At 37.1% G+C, this 21,602-nt stretch overlaps 1 protein-coding gene across 2 annotated transcripts in view; it reads right to left on the bottom strand.

The window, feature by feature from the left end:
* Nucleotides 1-21,602, bottom strand: part of MAEL (maelstrom spermatogenic transposon silencer) — a 56,531-nt gene that overhangs the window by 18,722 nt on the left and 16,207 nt on the right. For both annotated transcript variants that reach the window (XM_029229071.1, XM_029229069.1), the window contains 3 exons: nucleotides 9,309-9,433; nucleotides 8,496-8,550; nucleotides 8,235-8,376 (listed from right to left, as the gene is read on the bottom strand). In XM_029229071.1, the coding sequence (XP_029084904.1) occupies nucleotides 8,235-8,376; nucleotides 8,496-8,550; nucleotides 9,309-9,433 (322 nt within the window). The remainder of the gene's footprint in view (nucleotides 1-8,234; nucleotides 8,377-8,495; nucleotides 8,551-9,308; nucleotides 9,434-21,602) is intronic.

The raw sequence follows: 21,602 nt of genomic DNA on the forward strand, positions 1-21,602 counted from the left end.
ACCTACTGGAGAACGGACTTGAGGATATGGGGAGGGGGAAGGGTGAGCTGTGACAAAGTGAGAGAGAGGCATGGACATATATACACTACCATACGTAAGGTAGATAGCTAGTGGGAAGCAGCTGCATAGCACAGGGAGATCAGCTTGGTGCTTTGTGACCGCCTGGAGGGGTGGGATAGGGAGGGTGGGAGGGAGGGAGACGTAAGAAGGAAGAGATATGGGAACATATGTATATGTATAACTGGTTCACTTTGTTATAAAGCAGAAAATAACACACCACTGTAAAGCAATTATACTCCAATAAAGATGTTAAAAAATAGATATTTGTATATGTATAACTGAATCACTTTGCTGTACATCTGAAACTAACTCAACATTTTAAGTCAACTGTACTCCAATAAGAAAACAAAAAAACTAAATCTAAGTCCTTACATGCCCATGTGGAATCAAGTAATTTTAAATTTCCAGTTAGTTTTGCTCCTTGTTCAGAACTTAATCCCCAGAGTACCTACTTCAAATACACATGTTCCACTGGAGATCATATTTTAAATGAAAGCAGTTAAAAAACTAACAATGTATCACAATATTAAAACAAACTACAACAACAACAAACCCATTAAAGTCTGACTCCAGGGAAAAACGTCTCCAAATCTAGTTATAGTATTAAAAATGACATTATTTGGATGTGTTTTTATTTATACTTATTGGTCCTCTTCCTCCAAATCTTCCCAAAATGAGTGAATTTTCTAGCAAAGGAAGATTCATATTCTAAAAATCTAACGGTTATCAGAACAGCTCTGTACACTCTGTTACACTATTAATATTCATTATGCAGCCTGAAATATAGCTTCAATTTGAATGATGTCCAACGTTTCTTTTATGAAATTCCACTCCAAAGTAGTAACATAAGGTTGTAAGTGAATATGTCTGCTAAGTTCGCAACTTACTCCCAAAGTTTCACCACCACCTCATTCACTAAAATAATGTGCAGCATAAAGGCCTTTTTTACACGCTTTTCCTCTTGATTTCCAAAGGGCTCAGTGATCTCTTTTCCTCTTATTTCACAGTTAAGTTTCTTCTCCTTTTCAAGGATAACCGTGCCTTTCCCCTTCTCAGGAACCACTGTCATCCGACAGTTACAGATGCTCTTTGCTCTAGTCAAACTGACTCACTGTTTTTTTCTTAAACGGTCTCTATGCTTTCATTCCCGAGCCACTGTTTTGGCCATTTTCTTCTCTTGGAAAGGTCCTTCCTTCAACCCAAATCTCTGCTCACAGGGACAGAGGAGATGCTCAATAAATATTCGTTGATTAAATAAAAGCTGCCTTGTTTCAGTCAGCAGGTCACAGTGAATTAATCCAAGGACAATTATGACAGGAAGCAACAAGGAGAATGGGGTATCTATAAAGGTTATATACTCTAGCCTTCAAAGTAACATGATAGTCATTAACAGCTTGCTTATTTAAGATTCTGATACTTTTTGTGTAACTGTATTCTATTTCACCAATATAAAACCCACCCATTTCTCCTAGAGCTAGAGACAACATTTATCAAAAATTTATTACAAACTTTAATGTCCTTTAAGTACAAGTTTAAGAGCAGTGTTTGAAAAGAGTCCTATCTGCTTATATTAACTAACAGATTCTAACAATAGTTCCTATTGTCTGCTACAACCAAAACTCCCTTGTAAAATACTATATATTGGAATCTTACAATATTATGAAGCTCAGGAAAAGGTAGACCCATCCTTTCCAAAGCAGTTATTATTAAAGTTCTTAAAGCAGTATGTAACAGGTTCTATCTTTAATAAAATCCCATGGCACAGACCTCCAAAAATGTCTTACACCAAAGCTACTCTATTTTTTTTTTTGGCAGTACATGGGCCTCTCACTGTTGTGGTGTCTCCCGTTGCGGAGCACAGGCTCTGGACGCGCAGGCTCAGTGGCCACGGCTCACGGGCCCAACCGCTCTGCGGCCCAGACCGGGGCATGAACCCATGTCCCCTGCATCGGCAGGTGGACTCTCAACCACTGCGCCACCAGGGAAGGCCCTGCTACTCTACTCTTGTTGCAGCCTATACATACTCTGAGACTCAACACCATTTCTTCTATTCTAAAACATGATTTTTTCACATTTTAACTGAATGCATTTATTGGACTGCATCATACAATTTAAGGTATTCTACAACTGCTACTGCCTAAACATGTACAAATTTATTATTTTTTAAAGCAGTAGTATGTAGTATTTTATTTTTATTTTTGTTTTTACTGCAGTATAGCTGATTTACAATATTATGTTAGTTTCAGGTATACAGCTTAGTGATTCAGTATTTTTGCAGATTATATTCCATTACAGGTTATTACTAGATAATGGTATAATTCCCTGTGCTATACAGTATATCCTTGTTGTTCATCTATTGCATATATATTAGTTTGTATCTGTTAATCCCATATCCCTAAATTTGTCCCTCCCTCCACCCTCGTCCTTTTGGTAACCACTATTTTGTTTTCTATATCTGTGAATCTGCTTCTGTTCTGCATATATCTTTGAGTATTATTCTGGATAACCAAACAACTGTAATCCTTCAACATTTTAGTCAATAAACCATTGAGAAAGTATTGGTTTGTCTCTGAAACCTTCTACTGGTATCATCTGATAAGACTAAGAAAGAACCAGCATCAAAACTTGCAGAAAAGGTGTCTGTGAGTGGCTCGGGAGAAAATCTGGAGACAAGAGTACAATTCCCTTTTAAGAAATGCCACATCACCACCCTGGATGGCACAGAGACAACAATGTATGAAAACATGGACAATGAATTATTCTGAATGTGAAATTTTAGGAATACTTTAGCCAGTAGCTGAGGCAATGGTACATAAATCCAAATATCCTAACACATCATCCATAAACTTTTAAGCCTAACAAGATTAAACAAAACAAAGTATATACCTGCAGCATAACTAAGAGAAGCATAACTATAAGACTACAAGACTCAATTACCAAAAGAAAATCCTTACTTTCCAATGGAGTCATTTCTCAAGTTCACACCCAAGCCTCTATATAGCTTTATAGAGAGGGTGGAGCCCAGAAAACATGGGGGAAGAGAGAGAAGGGAAATTGAGAGCCCAAGATTAAATTATAACCATTCCCACAATGAGACGGTTGATAAATATTCAGAATCCTGGTAGATCAGAGCACTGGCTACAGGAAACTGACTTAAAAGTGCCTGAAGACTCTAGAAGGCAGCCTGGAAGGCATTGTTTCTGGGCAGCAGAGGGCAAGAGGAAGGGAAGGAGTCCTTTAGAGACTGTGTGAAGGGGGAAAAAAAGCACAGAGGGGGAAACTTAGGATTCTCCAGGACAAAGAAAGCAGGAAAAAAATGGAAAGACCCACAATGACACTGCCACCACCCTGAAAGCATTCTAAGAAACCATACTTTGCTACACTGACAGAAGAGGAAGCACTTGAACTACAAATCTCAAACCAATGTAAAGGAACAACGGAAAGCCACTGCAAGAGGTAAACAGAAAATGAGAATCACTATAGTTGATAACTCTCCCCATCCCCAACCCCTCAAAAAACCATGAAGGAGACGAAAACTATAAAACAACACTATAACATAACATTCTACATTGTTATTAATATATGACTTAAATATCCTTAAACAAAAATTTTGAAGATACAAAAACATGGCCTGAATAAGAAACTTCAAAACTAAGAACAGAAAGAAGAAAAGAGTTGACAAAACTCAGGAAAGAAATAAAAATCATATAGGAAAAGAACTGAATTACAAACTGCCCAAGGAAGAACAGATTCAAATGAGACGTTAATAAGGGAAGCTGAAGAAAACAGAAAACTACCAGGAGAATAAAAGACTAAAGAAAGAAGAAATAAGGGTCAGAAAAACCATAATGAAAGGTAAAGAAGACCAATCATACATAATTGGACATCCTTAAGAAAAATTAAATGGAATAGGATATTAAACTACAATCTAAGAAAAATCTCCAGAAATTAGACCTGATTCTGCATACTAAAAGGGCCTGCCAAACACCTGGGAAGACTGACCTGCAGTAATATACTCAGAGAAACATTCCAGTAAAACTATTAGACTTTAAAGATGAAAAACCATTCTTAAGGTCTCCAGGCAAAAAGAGCAAAATAACTTAAAAGATCAAGAGAATTAAATGAACAAACTTCTAAGAAGCAACATAAAGCAATACAACAATGCAGCTGTACTTTCTAGAAACTCAAGGAAATAAAATGTAAACCAACAGAAAAAATTTTAAACATGCAAGAACAGAGTTACTGCCATTCCCAAGAGCCCTTGATCAATCTACTAGATCAAGATTCAGCAAACTTTTTCTGTAAAGGCATCAAATAACACAGCCACTTATAGCTATAGGAGATATAATGAGACATACACGGAAACAGTAGTAATGAGACTTCACAGCACTCTCAATATAACACAGATCAAGTAAACAAAATATAAAGAGATAAGGCAGTTTAAACATAATAATGTAGAGCTTATGGATACTTGTCAAATGTTGCACCCAGATAAACACATATTCTTCTCACATACTCACAAAACATTCACAAAAATTGATTATATATTTAGTTACCAAAAAACTGCAAAATACTAGTAACTTCCATAAGGTAGAAATATTACAAACAATACTTGATCACAATGCAAAGACGCTAGAATTTACTAACAGAAACCAAAAACGCTTTCCATCTGGACATTTAAAAGCCTCATATTAACTCCTGGGTTAAAGAGAGCTGAAACTACAGAATTTTTTTTAAAAATGACAAAATACTACGTCAACAACTTATGGGATGCACTGCAAGACATGTTTAAGAGAAAATTAACTCTACTAAACACTTACCAACTTAAAGAAAACCCAAAATTAACTAAATAACGAGCCCAAAAATCTAAAAAAAAGAACCACAAAGTACCAAGAATATAAAAGCAGAAATAAATGAGGAAGAGAACAGAAAATTAGCATATCTAATAAACTGTTGTTTCGAAAAAAAAAGACAATGCACTACGCTAGCATGATTTAGGGGAAAAAGGTAGAAGCACAAATATATAAGAAACAATGAGATAAATAACCAGTGAAACAAGGAATTTTAAAAATTATAAAAGACTAGTTTGCAGACTTAATTTTAAACAAATTTGGAAACGTATATAAAATGCATAATTTCCTAAGGAATTACAGATTACCAAAATTGATCCCATTAAAGTTAGAAAGCCTAATCAAATCAATTTTCATAGAAGAAACAGAGAAATTTTTGTGGGAACTGCCCCACAAAAATTCACCAGTCCCAGATAGGCACAATCTGTGTGAGAAAAATTTTAAAACAGACTTGAAAGACCCAAAAGTAGATCTGAACAATGGAAAGACACCTCTTGCCTTTGAACAGAATTCAACATTATATAAAGGTTTCAGTTTTCCAAGTTAATTTATAAAGTTAATGCAATCCAAGGAACTTTATGGAGCTAGACTGAAGAGTGATACTTCTGAATATACTTTGTTTCAACTATGCTAATACATTCCACATTCAAAATATAATAAAACCAACAAATATGGGCAAAACCAAAAATGGAATAAAACAAGCAAACAGACTTAACTATATTTCAAATGAATAATTTAACCACATTGAAGGAGAAAAAAAGAACCAACTCCAATAACTTCTGAACAAAGTATTCTGACTACCTTCAGACTAAAACAACTGAAAGAAGATTCTAAACTGTTAATATGCCTTTTTTAAAAATAGTGGTATCACTTAATTCTAAAACAACTTAATGCATTTTAGGACTGGACAAACAAAAATGTTGAGCACCAGGTTTTTCCACTCAGAAGGGCAACACAAAAATGGAAAACTGGAAAATTCTATGGTTTTATATTGGAACTGTAGGTTCAGCATGAACTCATGGTGAGATAAAGACAGAGGGAGAGAGAGAGGAAGGAGCAAGCAGGTGAGCCTAGCTGCATAAAAATGTTTATGAAAGGTATGTATACACATATATTTACTAGCTCTTTTCACTAAGGGGAACTAGAATCAATGACAGTCTAATAGGAATGAACACCCAGCACCCAGATTCTATCTCCTAAATGCACACTCTTCCACTAAAAGAAATCAAGGCTCCTTGGAGAAATGGCTAATTCAAAGCTGAGGCAGGGAAAAGTACAAGATGAACCTGAAATATATGGAGCTGGAAAGCAAAGAAGCACTCAAAGAATGAGGCAGCAATGTAAACAACAACAACAACAAAACCCAAACAAAGAGACCACTGCTTTGAAGGGACTTCCACTGGCCATAAAGGAAACAATCTGAGCATAAAAGTAAGTTAATAAGAGATTATGGCCGACTGAATAAGATATAGGAATACATGAGTCCATACTCATAAATAAATGAAAAAAAGTCAGCAAAGAGGAAAAGCTCCTTACAGTAGAATGCTAACTAATAAATGTAGAAGCAAAAATCAGATTAGAAGGACTTCCCTGGTGGCGCAGTGGTTAAGAATCCACCTGCCAGTGCAGGGGACATGGGTTCGAGCCCTGGTCCGGGAAGATCCCACATGCCGTGGAGCAACTAAGCCTGTACGCCTCAACTACAGAGCCTGCACTCTAGAGCCCGTGAGCTACAACTACTGAGCCCGAGTGCCACAACTACTGAAGCCCACGTGCCTAAAGCCCATGCTCTGCAACAAGAGAAGCCACCCAATGAGAAGCCCGCAAACCACGACGAAGAGTAGCCCCCGCTTGCCGCAACTAGAGAAAGCCCGCGTGCAGCAACAAAGACCTAAGGCAGCCAAAAATAAAAATAAATTAAAAAAAATCAGATTAGAAAGCCATCATTTCACAAAAATAGTAATAATCGACCCAGGCAAAAATCATCAATGGATGCTAAAAGTAGCAGAGTAAAGTTTGAGGAATAGATTATCTACCAAATCTCAAAGAATCTCCCAACAGAATATTAATTATAAGGTAAAAAAGAGTAACTTTTCAATAGAGAAATGTGGCAGACACTATCTTAAGCAAATGATCAAAGCCGTCAGTAATGAGACTGACATCAGATGCCTCCAGATATGACACAATGAGAAGACACATCACTTTTGTGGTACTCCTGCTAAAAATATATAACCTCAATCTAATCATGTGGAAATACAGGCAAACTCAAACTGAGAAACATTTTGCAAAGTAATGGGCCTGTACTCTTCAAAAAGGTCAAGATCATGAAAGTCAAAGACTGAGGAACTATTCCAGATTAAAGGGCCTAAAGAGACATAATAACTAAATGCAACATGTCGTCCTGGCTTGGATCCTAAATTTTTTTTTTTTTTTGGCTATAGAAGACATTATTAGAACAACTAGTAAAATATGAATATAGCTTTTAGATTAGACAGTAGTACTGTATCAATGGCAATATCCTGTTTTGATAACTGTATTGTGGCAATATACATGATCTTGTTCTTAGGAACAACACACTGATACTCAGGGGTGAAAAGGCATCATGATAGCAACTTGCTCTCAAGAGGCTGAGAAAAAGAAACAGTGTATGTATATTTAGAGAAAAAGTTATAAATATATAAAAATATTAAGTTAGAGAATCTGAGAATGGTACATACAACTTCCCTGTACTAGAGTCTTGCAACTTTTCTGTAAGCCTAAAATTATTTCAGAGTAAAAAATATACTTTCAATTTATTTCACTTTTTTTTTTTTTTTTTTTGTGGTACACAGGCCTCTCACTGTTGTGGCCTCTCCCGTTGCGGAGCACAGGCTCCGGACGCGCAGGCTCAGTGGCCATGGCTCACGGGCCTAGCCACTCTGCAGCATGTGGGATCTTCCCAGACCGGGGCCCGAACCTGTGTCCCCTGCATCAGCAGGCGGAGTCTCAACCATTGCGCCACCACGAAAGCCCTATTTCACATCTGTATTTCTTATAACTACAAGAATTCTATGTAATAAAATGTCTATACAAGTAAGTACAAAATATTCTTTCATTAGTACAGAAATTCTAAGTGATAAAGCACTGTCAGTTTATTTGGTAGTTTTTTTTTTATTGATAGACGAAGTAACAATGTACCTTACAATCAATTAAATCTTATATTCAAGGAAATACAATGATTCCAAAGTTTCATAGGAAAATATTGTTTAAAAAGGCAAAAACTAATCATACCATATTTTTTCAGTTCAGAAAACAGTATCACTATCACAAAATCACTATAAATACCTTGTGTTGCTAGAATAATCCCACATGGCCACATCTAGGAAGCTCCGAACCCAGGTCTTAGAGGGCTCCTTGAGAAATTTTTGCTGGTAGATCCCTACTACAAGATCCTCTACAGTGAGAAGTTCTAGATCTTGCCTGATTTCTTCCATTGGTAAACAGAAACACACATACAATTAGTAAGTTTAGGTACACAGAACATGTACATCAAAATGGAAACACAGATATTAAAATGCATTTGAGCAGTGACCCAGTTTAACTAACCTGATGACTTCTCCATATGCTTCAAACACCATTTGACTCTGGCTCTATCATCAGACTGGAGAAGGGAAAAAAATTTTACTTATTTTCTCCTATCTTCTGTTACTTTTAATTAATGTGGTCCTTTCAAACTGGGGGAAGGGGAAGGAGGAGGGGTAATGATGGTGAGAAGGGAGAGACTGAACAGTCTGTGACAACTAAACAAGAACTGTAAAACAGAGCAACATATTCTAGAAAATACTGCTAATAATAACCAGTTATGCTCATAAAGCAATGTTAATATACTTTATGAACAGCAAGTGAGACTTAGGGTAAACAAATGAAGAAACCGATGTTCAGAAAAAGATAAATAAGGTGATTTGTGTTCATGGTGACACTAATAAACAGTAAGGTTAAACCCAATTCTATGACACCTAGCCTAGAAGAACTTAGACAAAACAAAGAATAAAGATTACAAAAGGAAGATCAAGGGACTGCTACAAAAACAATTTTGAACAAACAATTCTCTTGCCTAGGAGAATAGGTGTACAGACTAGAAATCCATCCTTCAGAGTAAAAACAATTGAAGATATTTCAGAAGGAGGAACTAAAAACATGAGATTGACCGAAGCTGAAATACATTCAGTTTTTGCAGTCTTCAAAATCCCTCCAATACCAGAGAGATTTAGAAGAAAAAGCATTATACCTAATTACATTCAAAATAAGAATGAACATATATATTTTAATACACAGGCAAAAGTTATTTCTTTGGGTATCTTTCATGGATCTTTTGGTTTCTAATTAATGACTTAAAAGAAATTCTTATGTTGAAATTACCTTGCAGTAGACAGGTGGCCAGTTCCCTGAATTTGGATGAATGAATCTATAAAGGTTTTGTAACACCATTGCTTGGTCATGCCCAGATTCAAAGTTTGAAATAGGAATCTTGTGACTAGAATCACCTGAAGGAAATAAAAAGTAGGTAGGAGTTAAAAATTTGACTAAGACAAATATTATGGAGTAGGTATAGAAGTAAGGGTACAGGAAGGGAGTAGTGGATAACTCATATTTAAGCACTTGTACCAAGCCTGCTTATGGTTAGGTACTTTACATATTTTATCCCATAATCTTATGAGGTAGACAATATATACATATTAGAAAAGAGATAACTGAGAAACACAGAAGTTAGCAGTAAGTTAACTGAGAAACACAAAAGTTAGCAGTAAGTTAATAGCTGGTGAACAGTGGAGTCAGGACTCAAACCGAGGTTAAGTGAAAGAGCCTATATAGTGTTTTCACTATTCCTACGTGGCCTTTCATGAATGTGGTTTATTAATAAGGCTGGAGACCTTGACAGTAATGACTGCTTTTTAAAAGACTGTACGATGAATACTTCTACTTCCAGTAAAATATGGACCAAGTAATTCAGACCAAACTTCCCACAAAAATTTAGGATGTCAATAGCACCTGCAGTAGCAAGGAATTATTAGATCAAGATGCAAAATATTATAAAATCCAGAGAGGTGAGTCTAGCTCTGGGGGCAGTTTTCCCCCTGGAGTAAGTTGCTAATTCCAGAAGACGAAGTTTAATGGCTGAGATAAAAAAAACTAACAGGGCAGGAACACAACTCCACCCATCAACAGACAAGCTGCTTAAAGTCTTCCTGAGCCCTGAGCTGCCTCTAAACACACCCCTTGACACAGCCCTGCCCACCAGAGGGACAAGACCCAGCTCCACACACCAGTGGGCAGGCACCAATCCCTCCCACCAGGAAGCCTGTACAGGACTCTTAGACTAGCCTCACCTACCACAGGGAAGACACCAGAAGAGGAACCACAAACCTAAAGCCTATGGGGCCGTAAACACAGAAAGTTAGACAAAATGAGATGGCAGAAGAATATGTTCCAGATGAAGGAACAAGATAAAAACTCGAGAAGCACAACTAAGTGAAGTGGAGATAGGCAATCTACCTGAAAAAGAATTGAGTGTAATGATAGTAAAAATGACCCAAGATCTCAGGAAAAGAATGGAGACACAGACCAAGAAGACAGAAGAAATGCTCAACAAAGAGCTAGAAAATATATAAGAACAAACAGAGTGGAACAATACAATACCTGAAATGAAAAATACACTGGGAAGAATAAACAGCAGAATAAATGAGGCAGAATAATAGATAAGTGAGCTGGAAGACAGAATAGTAGAAATCAATGCCATGGAACAGAATAAAGAAAAAAAGAATGAAAAGAAATGAAAACAGTTTAAGAGACCTCTGGGACAACATTAAATGCACAAACATTCGCGTGATTGGGGTCCCAGGAGGAGAAGAGAGAGAAAAAGGACCTGAGAAAACATTTGAAGAGATAGTAGCTGAAAAATTCCCTAACATGGGAAAGGAAACAGTCACCCAAGTCCAGGAAGTGCAGCGAGTACCATATAGCATAAATCCAAGGAGGAATGTGCCGAGACACATGTTAATCAATTTCACAAAAATTAAGGACAAAAAGAAAATATTAAAAGCAACAAGGGAAAAGCAACAAATAACCTACAAGAAAATCCCCATGAGGTTATCATCTGATTGTTCAGCTGAAACTCTGCAAGCCAGAAGGGAGTGACATAATATACTTAAAGTGATGAAAGGGAGAAACCTACAACCAAAAATACTCTACCCAGCAAGGTTCTCATTTAGATTTGACATAGAAATCAAAAGCTTTACAGACAAGCAAAAGTTGATAGAATTCAGCACCACCAAACCTGCTGTACAACAAACGCTAAAGGAAATTCTCTAGGTGGAAAAGACCACCAGAATACAAGAAAATTACAAATGGGTAATCTCACCAGTAAAGGTAAATATACAATAAAGGTAGGAAATCATCCACCTACAAATATGGTATCAAAACCAGCAATCCTGACATGAGGAGAGTACAAATGCAGGACACTGGAAATGCATTTGAAGCTGAGAGACCAGCAGCTTAAAACAAACTTGTATGTATATACACTGCTATATCAAAACCTCATAGTAACCTCAAACCAAAAATCTACAATAGATATATACACAAAAAAGAAAAAATCAAACACAACACTAAAGATAGTCATCAAATCACAAGAGAACAAGAGAAAGGTTAGGAAGAAGACCTACAGAAACAAATCCAAAACAACTAACAAAATGGCAATAAGACCATACATATGGGTAATTACCTTAAATGTAAATGGATCAAATGTTCCAACCAAAAGACACACCCTGGCTGAATGGATACAAAAACAAGACCTATATATATATATCCTACAAGAGACCCAATTCGGATCTAGGGACACATACAGACTGAAAGTGGTGAGAGGATGGAAAAAGGTATTCCATGCAAAAGGAAATCAAAGGAAAGCTGGAGTAACAATACTCATATCAGACAAAGTAGACTTCAAAATAAAGACTGTTACAAGAGACAAAGAAGGACACTACATAATGATCAAAGGATCAATCCAAGATGATTTAACAATTATAAATATATATGCAGCCAACACAGGAGTGCTTTGATACATAAGGCAAATGCTAACAGCCATAAAAGGAGAAATCGACAGTAACGCAATTAAGAGTAAAGAACTTTAGCTCCCCACTTAAATCTATGAATAGATTATCCAGACTGAAAATCAGTAAGGAAACACAGGCCTTAAATTACACATTAGACCAGAAAGACTTAATTGATGTTTATAGAGCATTCCATCCAAAAGCAGCACAATACTCATTCTTCTCAAGTGCACATGGAACATTCTCCAGGATAGATCACATGCTGGGCCACAAAGTAAGCTTGGGTAAAGTTAAGAAAACTGAAATCATATCAAGCATCTTTTCCAACCACAACACTAGGATATTAAAAAAAATCAACTATAAGAAAAAAAAATGTAAAAACCAAAAACACTCAGAGGCTAAGCAATATGCTAGTAAACAACCAATGGATCACCAAAGAAATCAAAGAGGAAATCAAAATATACCTAGAAGCAAATGAAAATGAAAGCATGACTATCCAAAACCTATAGGACTCAGCAAAAGCAGTTCTAAGAGGTAAGTTGACAGCAATACAATCTTACATCAGGAAACAAGAAAAATCTCAAATAAGCAACCCAACCTTATACCTAAAGCAACTAAAAGAAAAAGAACAAACAAAACCCCAAGTTAGCAGAAGGAAAGAAATCATAAAGATGAGAGCAGAAATAAATGAAAGAGAGACAAAGCAAACAACAGAAAAGATCAATGAAACCAAAAGCTGGTTCTTTGAAAAGGTAAACAAAATTGATAAGCCTTTAGCCAGACTCAAAAAGAAAAAAAAGGAGAGGGTTCAAATCAATAAAATTAGAAATGAAAAAGAAGTTACAACAGACACCAAGGAAATACAAAGGATCGTAAGAGACTACTACAAGCAAGTGTATGCCAATAAAATGGACAACCTAGAAGAAAAGGACAAATTCTTAGAAAGGTACAATCTCCCAAAACTGAACCAGGAAAAATAGAAAATATGAACCGACCAATCACAAGTATTGAAATTGAAGCTGTGATTTAAAAACTCACAACAAACAAAAGTGCAGGACCAGATGGCTTCACAGGTGAATTCTATCAAACATTTAGGGAAGAGTTAACACCTATCCTTCTGAAACTCTTCCAAAAAATGGCAGGGGAAGGAACACTCCTAAACTCATTCTATGAGGCCACCATCACCCTTATACCAAAACCAGACAAAGATACCACAAAAAAAGAAAATTACAGGCCAATATCATTGATGAACATAGAGGCAAAAATCCTCAACAAAATACTAGCAAACCGAATCCAACAATACATTAAAAGGATAATACACCACTATCAAGTGGGATTTATCCCAGGGATGCAAGGATTTTTCAATATCCACAAATCAATCAGTGTGATACACCACATTAACAAATTGAAGAAGAAAAACCATATGATCATCTCAATAGATGTAGAAAAAACTTCTGACAAAATCCAACACCATTTATGATAAAAACTCTCCTGCAAGTGGGCATAGAGGGAACATAACAAACCCAACATCATACTCAATGGTGAAAACATGAAATCATTTCCTCTAAGATCAGGTACAAGACGAGGAGGTTGACTCTCCCCACTTTTATTCAACATAATTTGGAAGTCCTAGTCACAGCAATCAGAGAAGAAAAAGAAAGGAATCCAAATTGGAAAAGAAGTAGTACAACTGTCACTGTTCACAGATGACATGATACCATACATAAGAAATCATAAAGATGCTATGAGAAAACTACTAGTGCTCATCAATTCGGTAAAGTTGCAGGATACAAAATTAATACACAAAATCTTTTGCATTTCTATACACTAACAACAAAAGATCAGAAAGTGAAATTAAGGAAACAACCCCATTTACCATTACATCAAAAAGAATAAAATACCTAGGAATAAATCTACCTAAGGAGGCAACAGGCCTTTACTCTGAAAACTATAAGACACTGATGAAAGAAATCGAAGATGAAAAACAAACAGATGGAAAGATATACTGTGTTCCTGGACTGGAAGAATCAATACTGTCAAAATGACTATACTACCAAAGGTAGTCTACAGATTCAGTGCAATCCCTATCAAATTACTAATGGCAGATCTAGAACAAAAGATTTAAAATTTGTACAGAAACACAAAAGACCCTGAATAGCCAAAGCAATCTTGAGAAAGAAAAACAGAGTTGGAGGAATCAGGTTCCCTAACTTCAGACTACACTACAAAGCTATAGTCATCAAAACACTAAGGTGCTGGCAAAAAGACAGACTTATAGCTCAATGGAATAGGACAGAAAGCCCAGAAATAAACCCATGCACCTATGGTCAATTAATCTACGACAAAGAAGGCAAGAATGTATAATGGAGAAAAGACAGTCTCTTCAATAAGTGGTGCTGGGAAAACTACACAGCTACATGTAAAGGAATGAAATTAGAACATTCTCTAACATCATACACAAAAATAAATTCAAAATGGATTAAAGACCTCAATGTAAGACTGGATACTATAAAAGTTTTAGAGGAAAACATAGGCAGAACACTCTTTGACATAAGTTGCAGCAATATCTTTTTGGATTCACCTCCTAGAGTAATGAAAACAAAAATAATAAATAAATTAGACTGAATTAAACTTAAAAGCTTTTGCACAGCAAAGGAAACCATAAACAAAAAGACAACCCACAGAATGGGAGAAAACATTTCCAAATGAGGTGACCAACAATGCATTAATCTCCCAAATCTACAAACAGCTCATGCAGCTCAGTATCAAAAAAATAAACAACCCATTCAAAAAATGGGTAGAACCCTGAATAGCCAAAGCCATCTTGAGAATGAAAAATGGAGCTGGAGGAATCAGGCTCCCTGACTTCAGACTATACTACAAAGCTACAGTAATCAAGACAGTATGGTACTGGCACAAACACAGAAATACAGATCAATGGAACAGGATAGAAAGCCCAGAGATAAAACCATGCACATATAGGCACCTTATCTTTGATAAAGGAGGCAAGAATATACAGTGGAGAAAAGACAGCCTCTTCAATAAGTGGTGCTGGGAAAACTGGACCGCTACATGTAAAAGTATGAAATTAGAACACTCCCTAACATCACACACAAAAATAAACTCAAAATGGATTCAAGACCTAAATGTAAGGCCAGACACTATCAAACTCTTAGAGGAAAATATCGGCAGAACACTCTATGACATAAATCACAGCAAGATCCTTTTTGCCCCACCTCGTAGAGAAATGGAAATAAAAACAAAAATCAACAAATGGGACCTAATGAATCTTCAAAGCTTTTGCACAGGAAAGGAAACCATAAACAGGACCAAAAGACAACCCTCAGAATGGAAGAAAATATTTGCAAATGAAGTAACTGACAAAGGATTAATCTCCATAATTCACAAGCAGTTCATGCACTCAATAACAAAAAGACAAACAAAAACCCAATCCAAAAATGGGCAGAAGACCGAAATAGACATTTCTCCAAAGAAGATATACAGATTGCCCACAAACACATGAAAGAACGCTCAACATCATTAATCATTAGAGAAATGCAAATCAAAACTACAATGAGATATGATCTCACACCGGTCAGAATAGCCATCATCAAAAAAATCTAGAAACAATAAATCCTGGAGAGGGTGTGGAGAAAAGGGAACACTCTTGCACTGTTGGTGGGAATGCAAAGTGATACAGCCACTACGGAGAACAGTATGGAGGTTCCTTAAAAATCTACAAATAGAATTACCATACGACCCAGCAATCCCACTACTGGGCATATACCCTGAGAAAACCATAATTCAAAAAGAGTCATGTACCAAAATGTTCATTTCAGCACTATTTACAATAGCCAGGACATGGAAGCAACCTAAGTGTCCATCAACAGATGAGTGGATAAAGAAGATGTGGCACATATATACAATGGAGTATTACTCAGCCATAAAAGGAAACGAAATTGAGTTATTTGTAGTGAGGTGGATGGAACTAGAGTCTGTCATAGAGCATGAAGTAAGTCAGAAGGAGAAAAACAAATACTGTATGCTAACACATATATATGGAATCTAAGAAAAAAAAAAGTTCATGAAGAACCTAGGGGTAAGATGGGAATAAAGACACAGACCTACTAGAGAATGGACTTGAGGATATGGGGAGGGGGAAGGGTAAGCTCTGACAAAGTGAGAGAGTGGCATGGGCATATATACACTACCAAACGTAAAATAGATAGCAAGTAGGAAGCAGCTGCATAGCACAGGGAGATCAGGTTGGTGGTTTGTGACCACCTAGAGGGGTGGGAGAGGGAGGGTGGGAAGAGATATGGGAACATATGTATATGTATAACTGATTCACTTTGTTATAAAGCAGAAACTAACACACCATTGTAAAGCAATTATACTCCAATAAAGATGTTAAAAAAAAATGGATAGGTTGTTTGGCCTGAGGCAACCGAACACTGGAGCCTACCTGTGCTGTTTTGTGGGGCTAATGGCAGACTCTGGGAGGGCTCACACCAAGGAGTACTTCCCAGAACTTCTGCTGCCAGTGTCCTTGTCCCCATGGTGAGCCACAGCCACCCCCCGCCTCTGCAGGAGACCCTCCAACACTAGCAGAGATAAAGCTGTCCATGAATCATCTTTGGAGAGGATTTGCAGATGCCAGTGTCTATTGGTGCTGGTGACTACAGCAAGAAGAGTTTCAGAATCTCCCTCAGTTCCTGACTTAAAAGGGCCTAGGATCACAGAAGTTTCTCCAGAAGAGACTCTTGCAATCTCCTTCCTGGAGGGTAAAAACCCAACAACCAATATTTGGAAGCTAAGTAGAGGAAGCAAACTAGAGTATGCAATGTGATAAAACTGAAAAAATTCAACAACTTGGGGTAAACAAGATTTGGTATCTGGATCCCAATTCAGAGGCAGGCCTGCCAAGCTTGCAGCGTTGCTCTTGGGGTAAATGTGTTAACCATCTAAAGAGCATACAGAGAGCTTTGAGACTAGGGCAGTGCGAAAGTACCACTGGATAACTTCTCCATCGGTGAAGGAACCATCCAAAGCTGCTACACAGAAAAAGAGAACTACAATTCTGGGAAGTGGTCAAAAAGTAAAAGTTACTATTAGAATTGCCGTGTGGATGAAAGGCTCTTGGTGCTGCAGCCAGGAGTCAGTGCTGTGCCTCTGAGGTGGGAGAGCCAACTTCAGGACACTGGTCCACAAGAGAGCTCCCAGCTCCACATAATATCAAACGGCGAAAATCTCCCAGAGATCTCCATCTCAATGACAGCACCCAGCTTCACTCAACAACCAGCAAGCTACAGTGCTGGACAGCCTATGCCAAACAACTAGCAAAACAGGAACACAACCCCACCCATTAGCAGAAAGGCTGCCTAAAATCATAATAAGTCCACAGACACCCCAAAACACACCATCAGATGTGGACCTGCCCACCAGAAAGACAAGATCCAGCCTCATCCACCAGAACACAGGCACTAGTCCCTTCCACCAGGAAGCCTACACAACCCACTGAACCAACCTTAGCCACTGGGGACAGACACCAAAAACAACGGGAACTACAAACCTGCAGCCTGCAAAAAGGAGACCCCAAACACAGTAGGATAAACAAAATGAGAAGACAGAAAAACACACAGCAGATGAAGGAGCAAGATAAAAACCCACCAGACCTAACAAATGAAGAGGAAATAGGCAATCTACCTGAAAAAGAATTCAGAATAATGATAGTAAAGATCATCCAAAATCTTGGAAATAGAATAAAGAAAATGCAAGAAACATTTAACAAGGACCTAGAAGAACTAAAGATGAAACAAACAACAATGAAAAACACAATAAATGAAATGAAAAACACTCTACATGGGATCAATAGCAGAATAACTGAGGCAGAAGAACGGATAAGTGACCTGGAAGATAAAATAGTGGAAATAACTACTGCAGAGCAGAATAAAGAAAAAAGAATGAAAAGAATTGAGGACAGTCTCAGAGACCTCTGGGACAACATTAAACGCACTAACATTCGAATTATAGGGGTTCCAGAAGAAGAAGAGAAAAAGAAAGGGACTGAGAAAATATTTGAAGAGATTATAGTCGAAAACTTCCCTAATATGGGAAAGGAAATAGTTAATCAAGTCCAGGAAGCACAGAGAGTCACATACAGGATAAATCCAAGGAGAAATACGCCAAGACACATATTAATCAAACTGTCAAAAATTAAATACACAGAAAGCATATTAAAAGCAGCAAGGGGAAAACAACAGATAACACACAGGGGAATCCCCGTAAGGTTAACAGCTGATCTTTCAGCAGAAACTGCAAGCCAGAAGGGACTGGCAGGACATATTTAAAGTGATGAAGGGGAAAAACCTGCAACCAAGATTACTCTACCCAGCAAGTATCTCATTCAGATTTGATGGAGAAATTAAAACCTTTACAGACAAGCAAAAGCTGAGAGAGTTCAGCAACACCAAACCAGCTTTACAACAAATGATAAAGGAACTTCTCTAGGCAAGAAACACAAGAGAAGGAAAAGACCTACAATAACGAACCCAAAACAATTAAGAAAATGGGAATAGGAACATACATATCGATAATTACCTTAAATGTAAATGGACTAAATGCTCCCACCAAAAGACACAGATTGGCTGAATGGATACAAAAACAAGACCCATATATATGCTGTCTACAAGAGACCCACTTCAGACCTAGAGACACATACAGACTGAAAGGGGATGGAAAAAGATATTCCATGCAAATGGAAACCAAAAGAAAGTTGGAGTAGCAATTCTCATATCAGACAAAATAGACTTTAAAATAAAGACTATTAGAAGAGACAAAGAAGAACACTACATAATGATCAAGGGATCGATCCAAGAAGAAGATATAACAATTGTAAATATCTATGCACCCAACATAGGAGCACCTCAATACATAAGGCAAATACTAACAGCCATAAAAGGGGAAATGGACAGTAACACGTTCATAGTAGGGGACTTTAACACCCCACTTTTACCAATGGACAGATCATCCCAAATGAAAATAAGTAAGGAAACACAAGCTTTAAATGATACATTAAACAAGATGGAGTTAATTGATATTTATAGGACACTCCATCCAAAAACAACAGAATACACATTTTTCTCAAGTGCTCATGGAACATTCTCCAGGATAGATCATATCTTGGGTCACAAATCAAGCCTTGGTAAATTTAAGAAAATTGAAATTGTATCAAGTATCTTTTCTGACAACAATGCTATGAGACTAGATATCAATTACAGGAAAAGATCTGTATAAAATACAAACACATGGAGGCTGAACAATACACTACTTAATAACGAAGTTATCACTGAAGAAATCAAAGAGGGAATAAAGAATTACCTAGAAACAAATGACAATGGAGACACAACAACCCAAAACCTATGGGATACAGCAAAAGCAGTTCTAAGAGGGAAGTTTATAGCAATACAAGCTTACCTTAAGAAACAGGAAACATCTCGAATAAACAACCTAACCTTACACCTAAAGCAATTAGAGAAAGAAGAACAAAACAACCCCAAAGTTAGCAGAAGGAAAGAAATCATAAAAATCAGATCAGAAATAAATGAAAAAGAAATGAAGAAAATGATAGCAAAGATCAATAAAACTAAAAGCTGGTTCTTTGAGAAGATAAACAAAATAGATAAAGCATTAGCCAGACTCATCAAGAAAAAAAGGGAGAAGACTCAAATCAATAGAATTAGAAATGAAAAAGGAGAAGTAACAACTGACACTGCAGAAATACAAAAGATCATGAGAGATTACTACAAGCAACTCTATGCCAATAAAATGCACAACCTGGAAGAAATGGACAAATTCTTAGAAAGGCACAACCTGCCTGCCAAGACTGAACCAGGAAGAAATAGAAACTATGAACAGACCAATCACAAGCACTGAAATTGAAACTGTGATTAAAAAGCTTCCAACAAACAAAAGCCCAGGACCAGACGGCTTCACAGGCGAATTCTATCATACATTTAGAGATGAGCTAACACCTATCCTGCTCAAACTCTTCCAAAATATAGCAGAGGGAGGAACACTCCCAAACTCATTCTACGAGGCCACCATCACCCTGATAAGAAAACCAGACAAGGATGTCACAAACAAAGAAAACTACAGGCCAATATCACTGATGAACATAGATGCAAAAATCCTCAACAAAATACTAGCAAACAGAATCCAACAGCACATTAAAAGGATCATACACCATGATCAAGTGGGGTTTATTCCAGGAATGCAAGGATTCTTCAATATACGCAAATCTATCAATGTGATAAACCATATTAACAAACTGAAGGAGAAAAACCATATGATCATCTCAACAGATGCAGAGAAAGCTTTCGACAAAATTCAACACCCACTTATGATAAAAACCCTGCAGAAAGTAGGCATAGAGGGAACTGTCCCTCAACGTTATAAAGGCCATATATGACAAACCCACAGCCAACATCGTCCTCAATGGTGAAAAACTGAAAGCATTTCCAGTAAGACCAGGAACAAGACAAGGTTGCCCACTCTCACCACTCTTATTCAACATAGTTTTGGAAGTTTTAGCCACAGCAATCAGAGAAGAAAAGGAAATAAAAGGCATCCAAATTGGAAAAGAAGAAGTAAAGCTGTCACTGTTTGCAGATGACCTGATACTATACATAGAGAATCCTAAAGATGCTACCAGAAAACTACTAGAGCTAATCAATGAATTTGGTAAAGTTGCAGGATGCAAAATTAATGCACAGAAATCTCTGGCATTCCTAGACACTAATGATGAAAAATCTGAATGTGAAATCAAGAAAACACTCCCATTTACCACTGCAACAAAGAGAATAAAATATCTAGGAATAAACCTACCTAAGGAGACAAAAGACCTGTATGCAGAAAATTATAAGACACTGATGAAGAAATTAAAGATGATACAAATAGATGGAGAGATATACCACGTTCTTGGATTGGAAGAATCAACATTGTGAAAATGACTCTAGTACCCAAAGCAATCTACAGATTCAATGCAATCCCTATCAAACTACCACTGGCATTTTTCACAGAACTAGAACAAAAAATTTCACAACATGTATGGAAACACAAAAGCCCCCAAATAGCCAAAGCAATCTTGAGAATGAAAAACGGAGCTGGAGGAATCAGGCTCCCTGACTTCAGAGTATACTACAAAGCTACAGTAATCAAGAGAGTATGGTACTAGCACAAAAACAGAAAGATAGATCAATGGAACAGGATAGAAAGCCCAGAGATATGCCCACCCACACATGGTCACCTTATCTTTGATAAAGGAGGCAGGAATGTACAGTGGAGAAAGGACAGCCTCTTCAATAAGTGGTGCGGGGAAAACTGGACAGGTACGTGTAAAAGTATGAGATTAGATCACTCCCTAACACCATACACAAAAATAAGCTCAAAATGGATTCAAGATCTAAATGTAAGGCCAGAAACTATCAAACTCTTAGAGGAAAACATAGGCAGAACACGCTATGACATAAATTACAGCAAGTTCCTTTTTGCCCCACCTCCTAGAGAAATGGAAATAAAAACAAACAAATGAGACCTAATGAAACTTCAA

The sequence above is a fragment of the Monodon monoceros genome, unplaced genomic scaffold, assembly GCF_005190385.1.
Source record: "Monodon monoceros isolate NGI ecotype Baffin Bay Population unplaced genomic scaffold, NGI_Narwhal_1 Super_Scaffold_18, whole genome shotgun sequence".
Classification (NCBI taxonomy): domain Eukaryota; kingdom Metazoa; phylum Chordata; class Mammalia; order Artiodactyla; family Monodontidae; genus Monodon; species Monodon monoceros.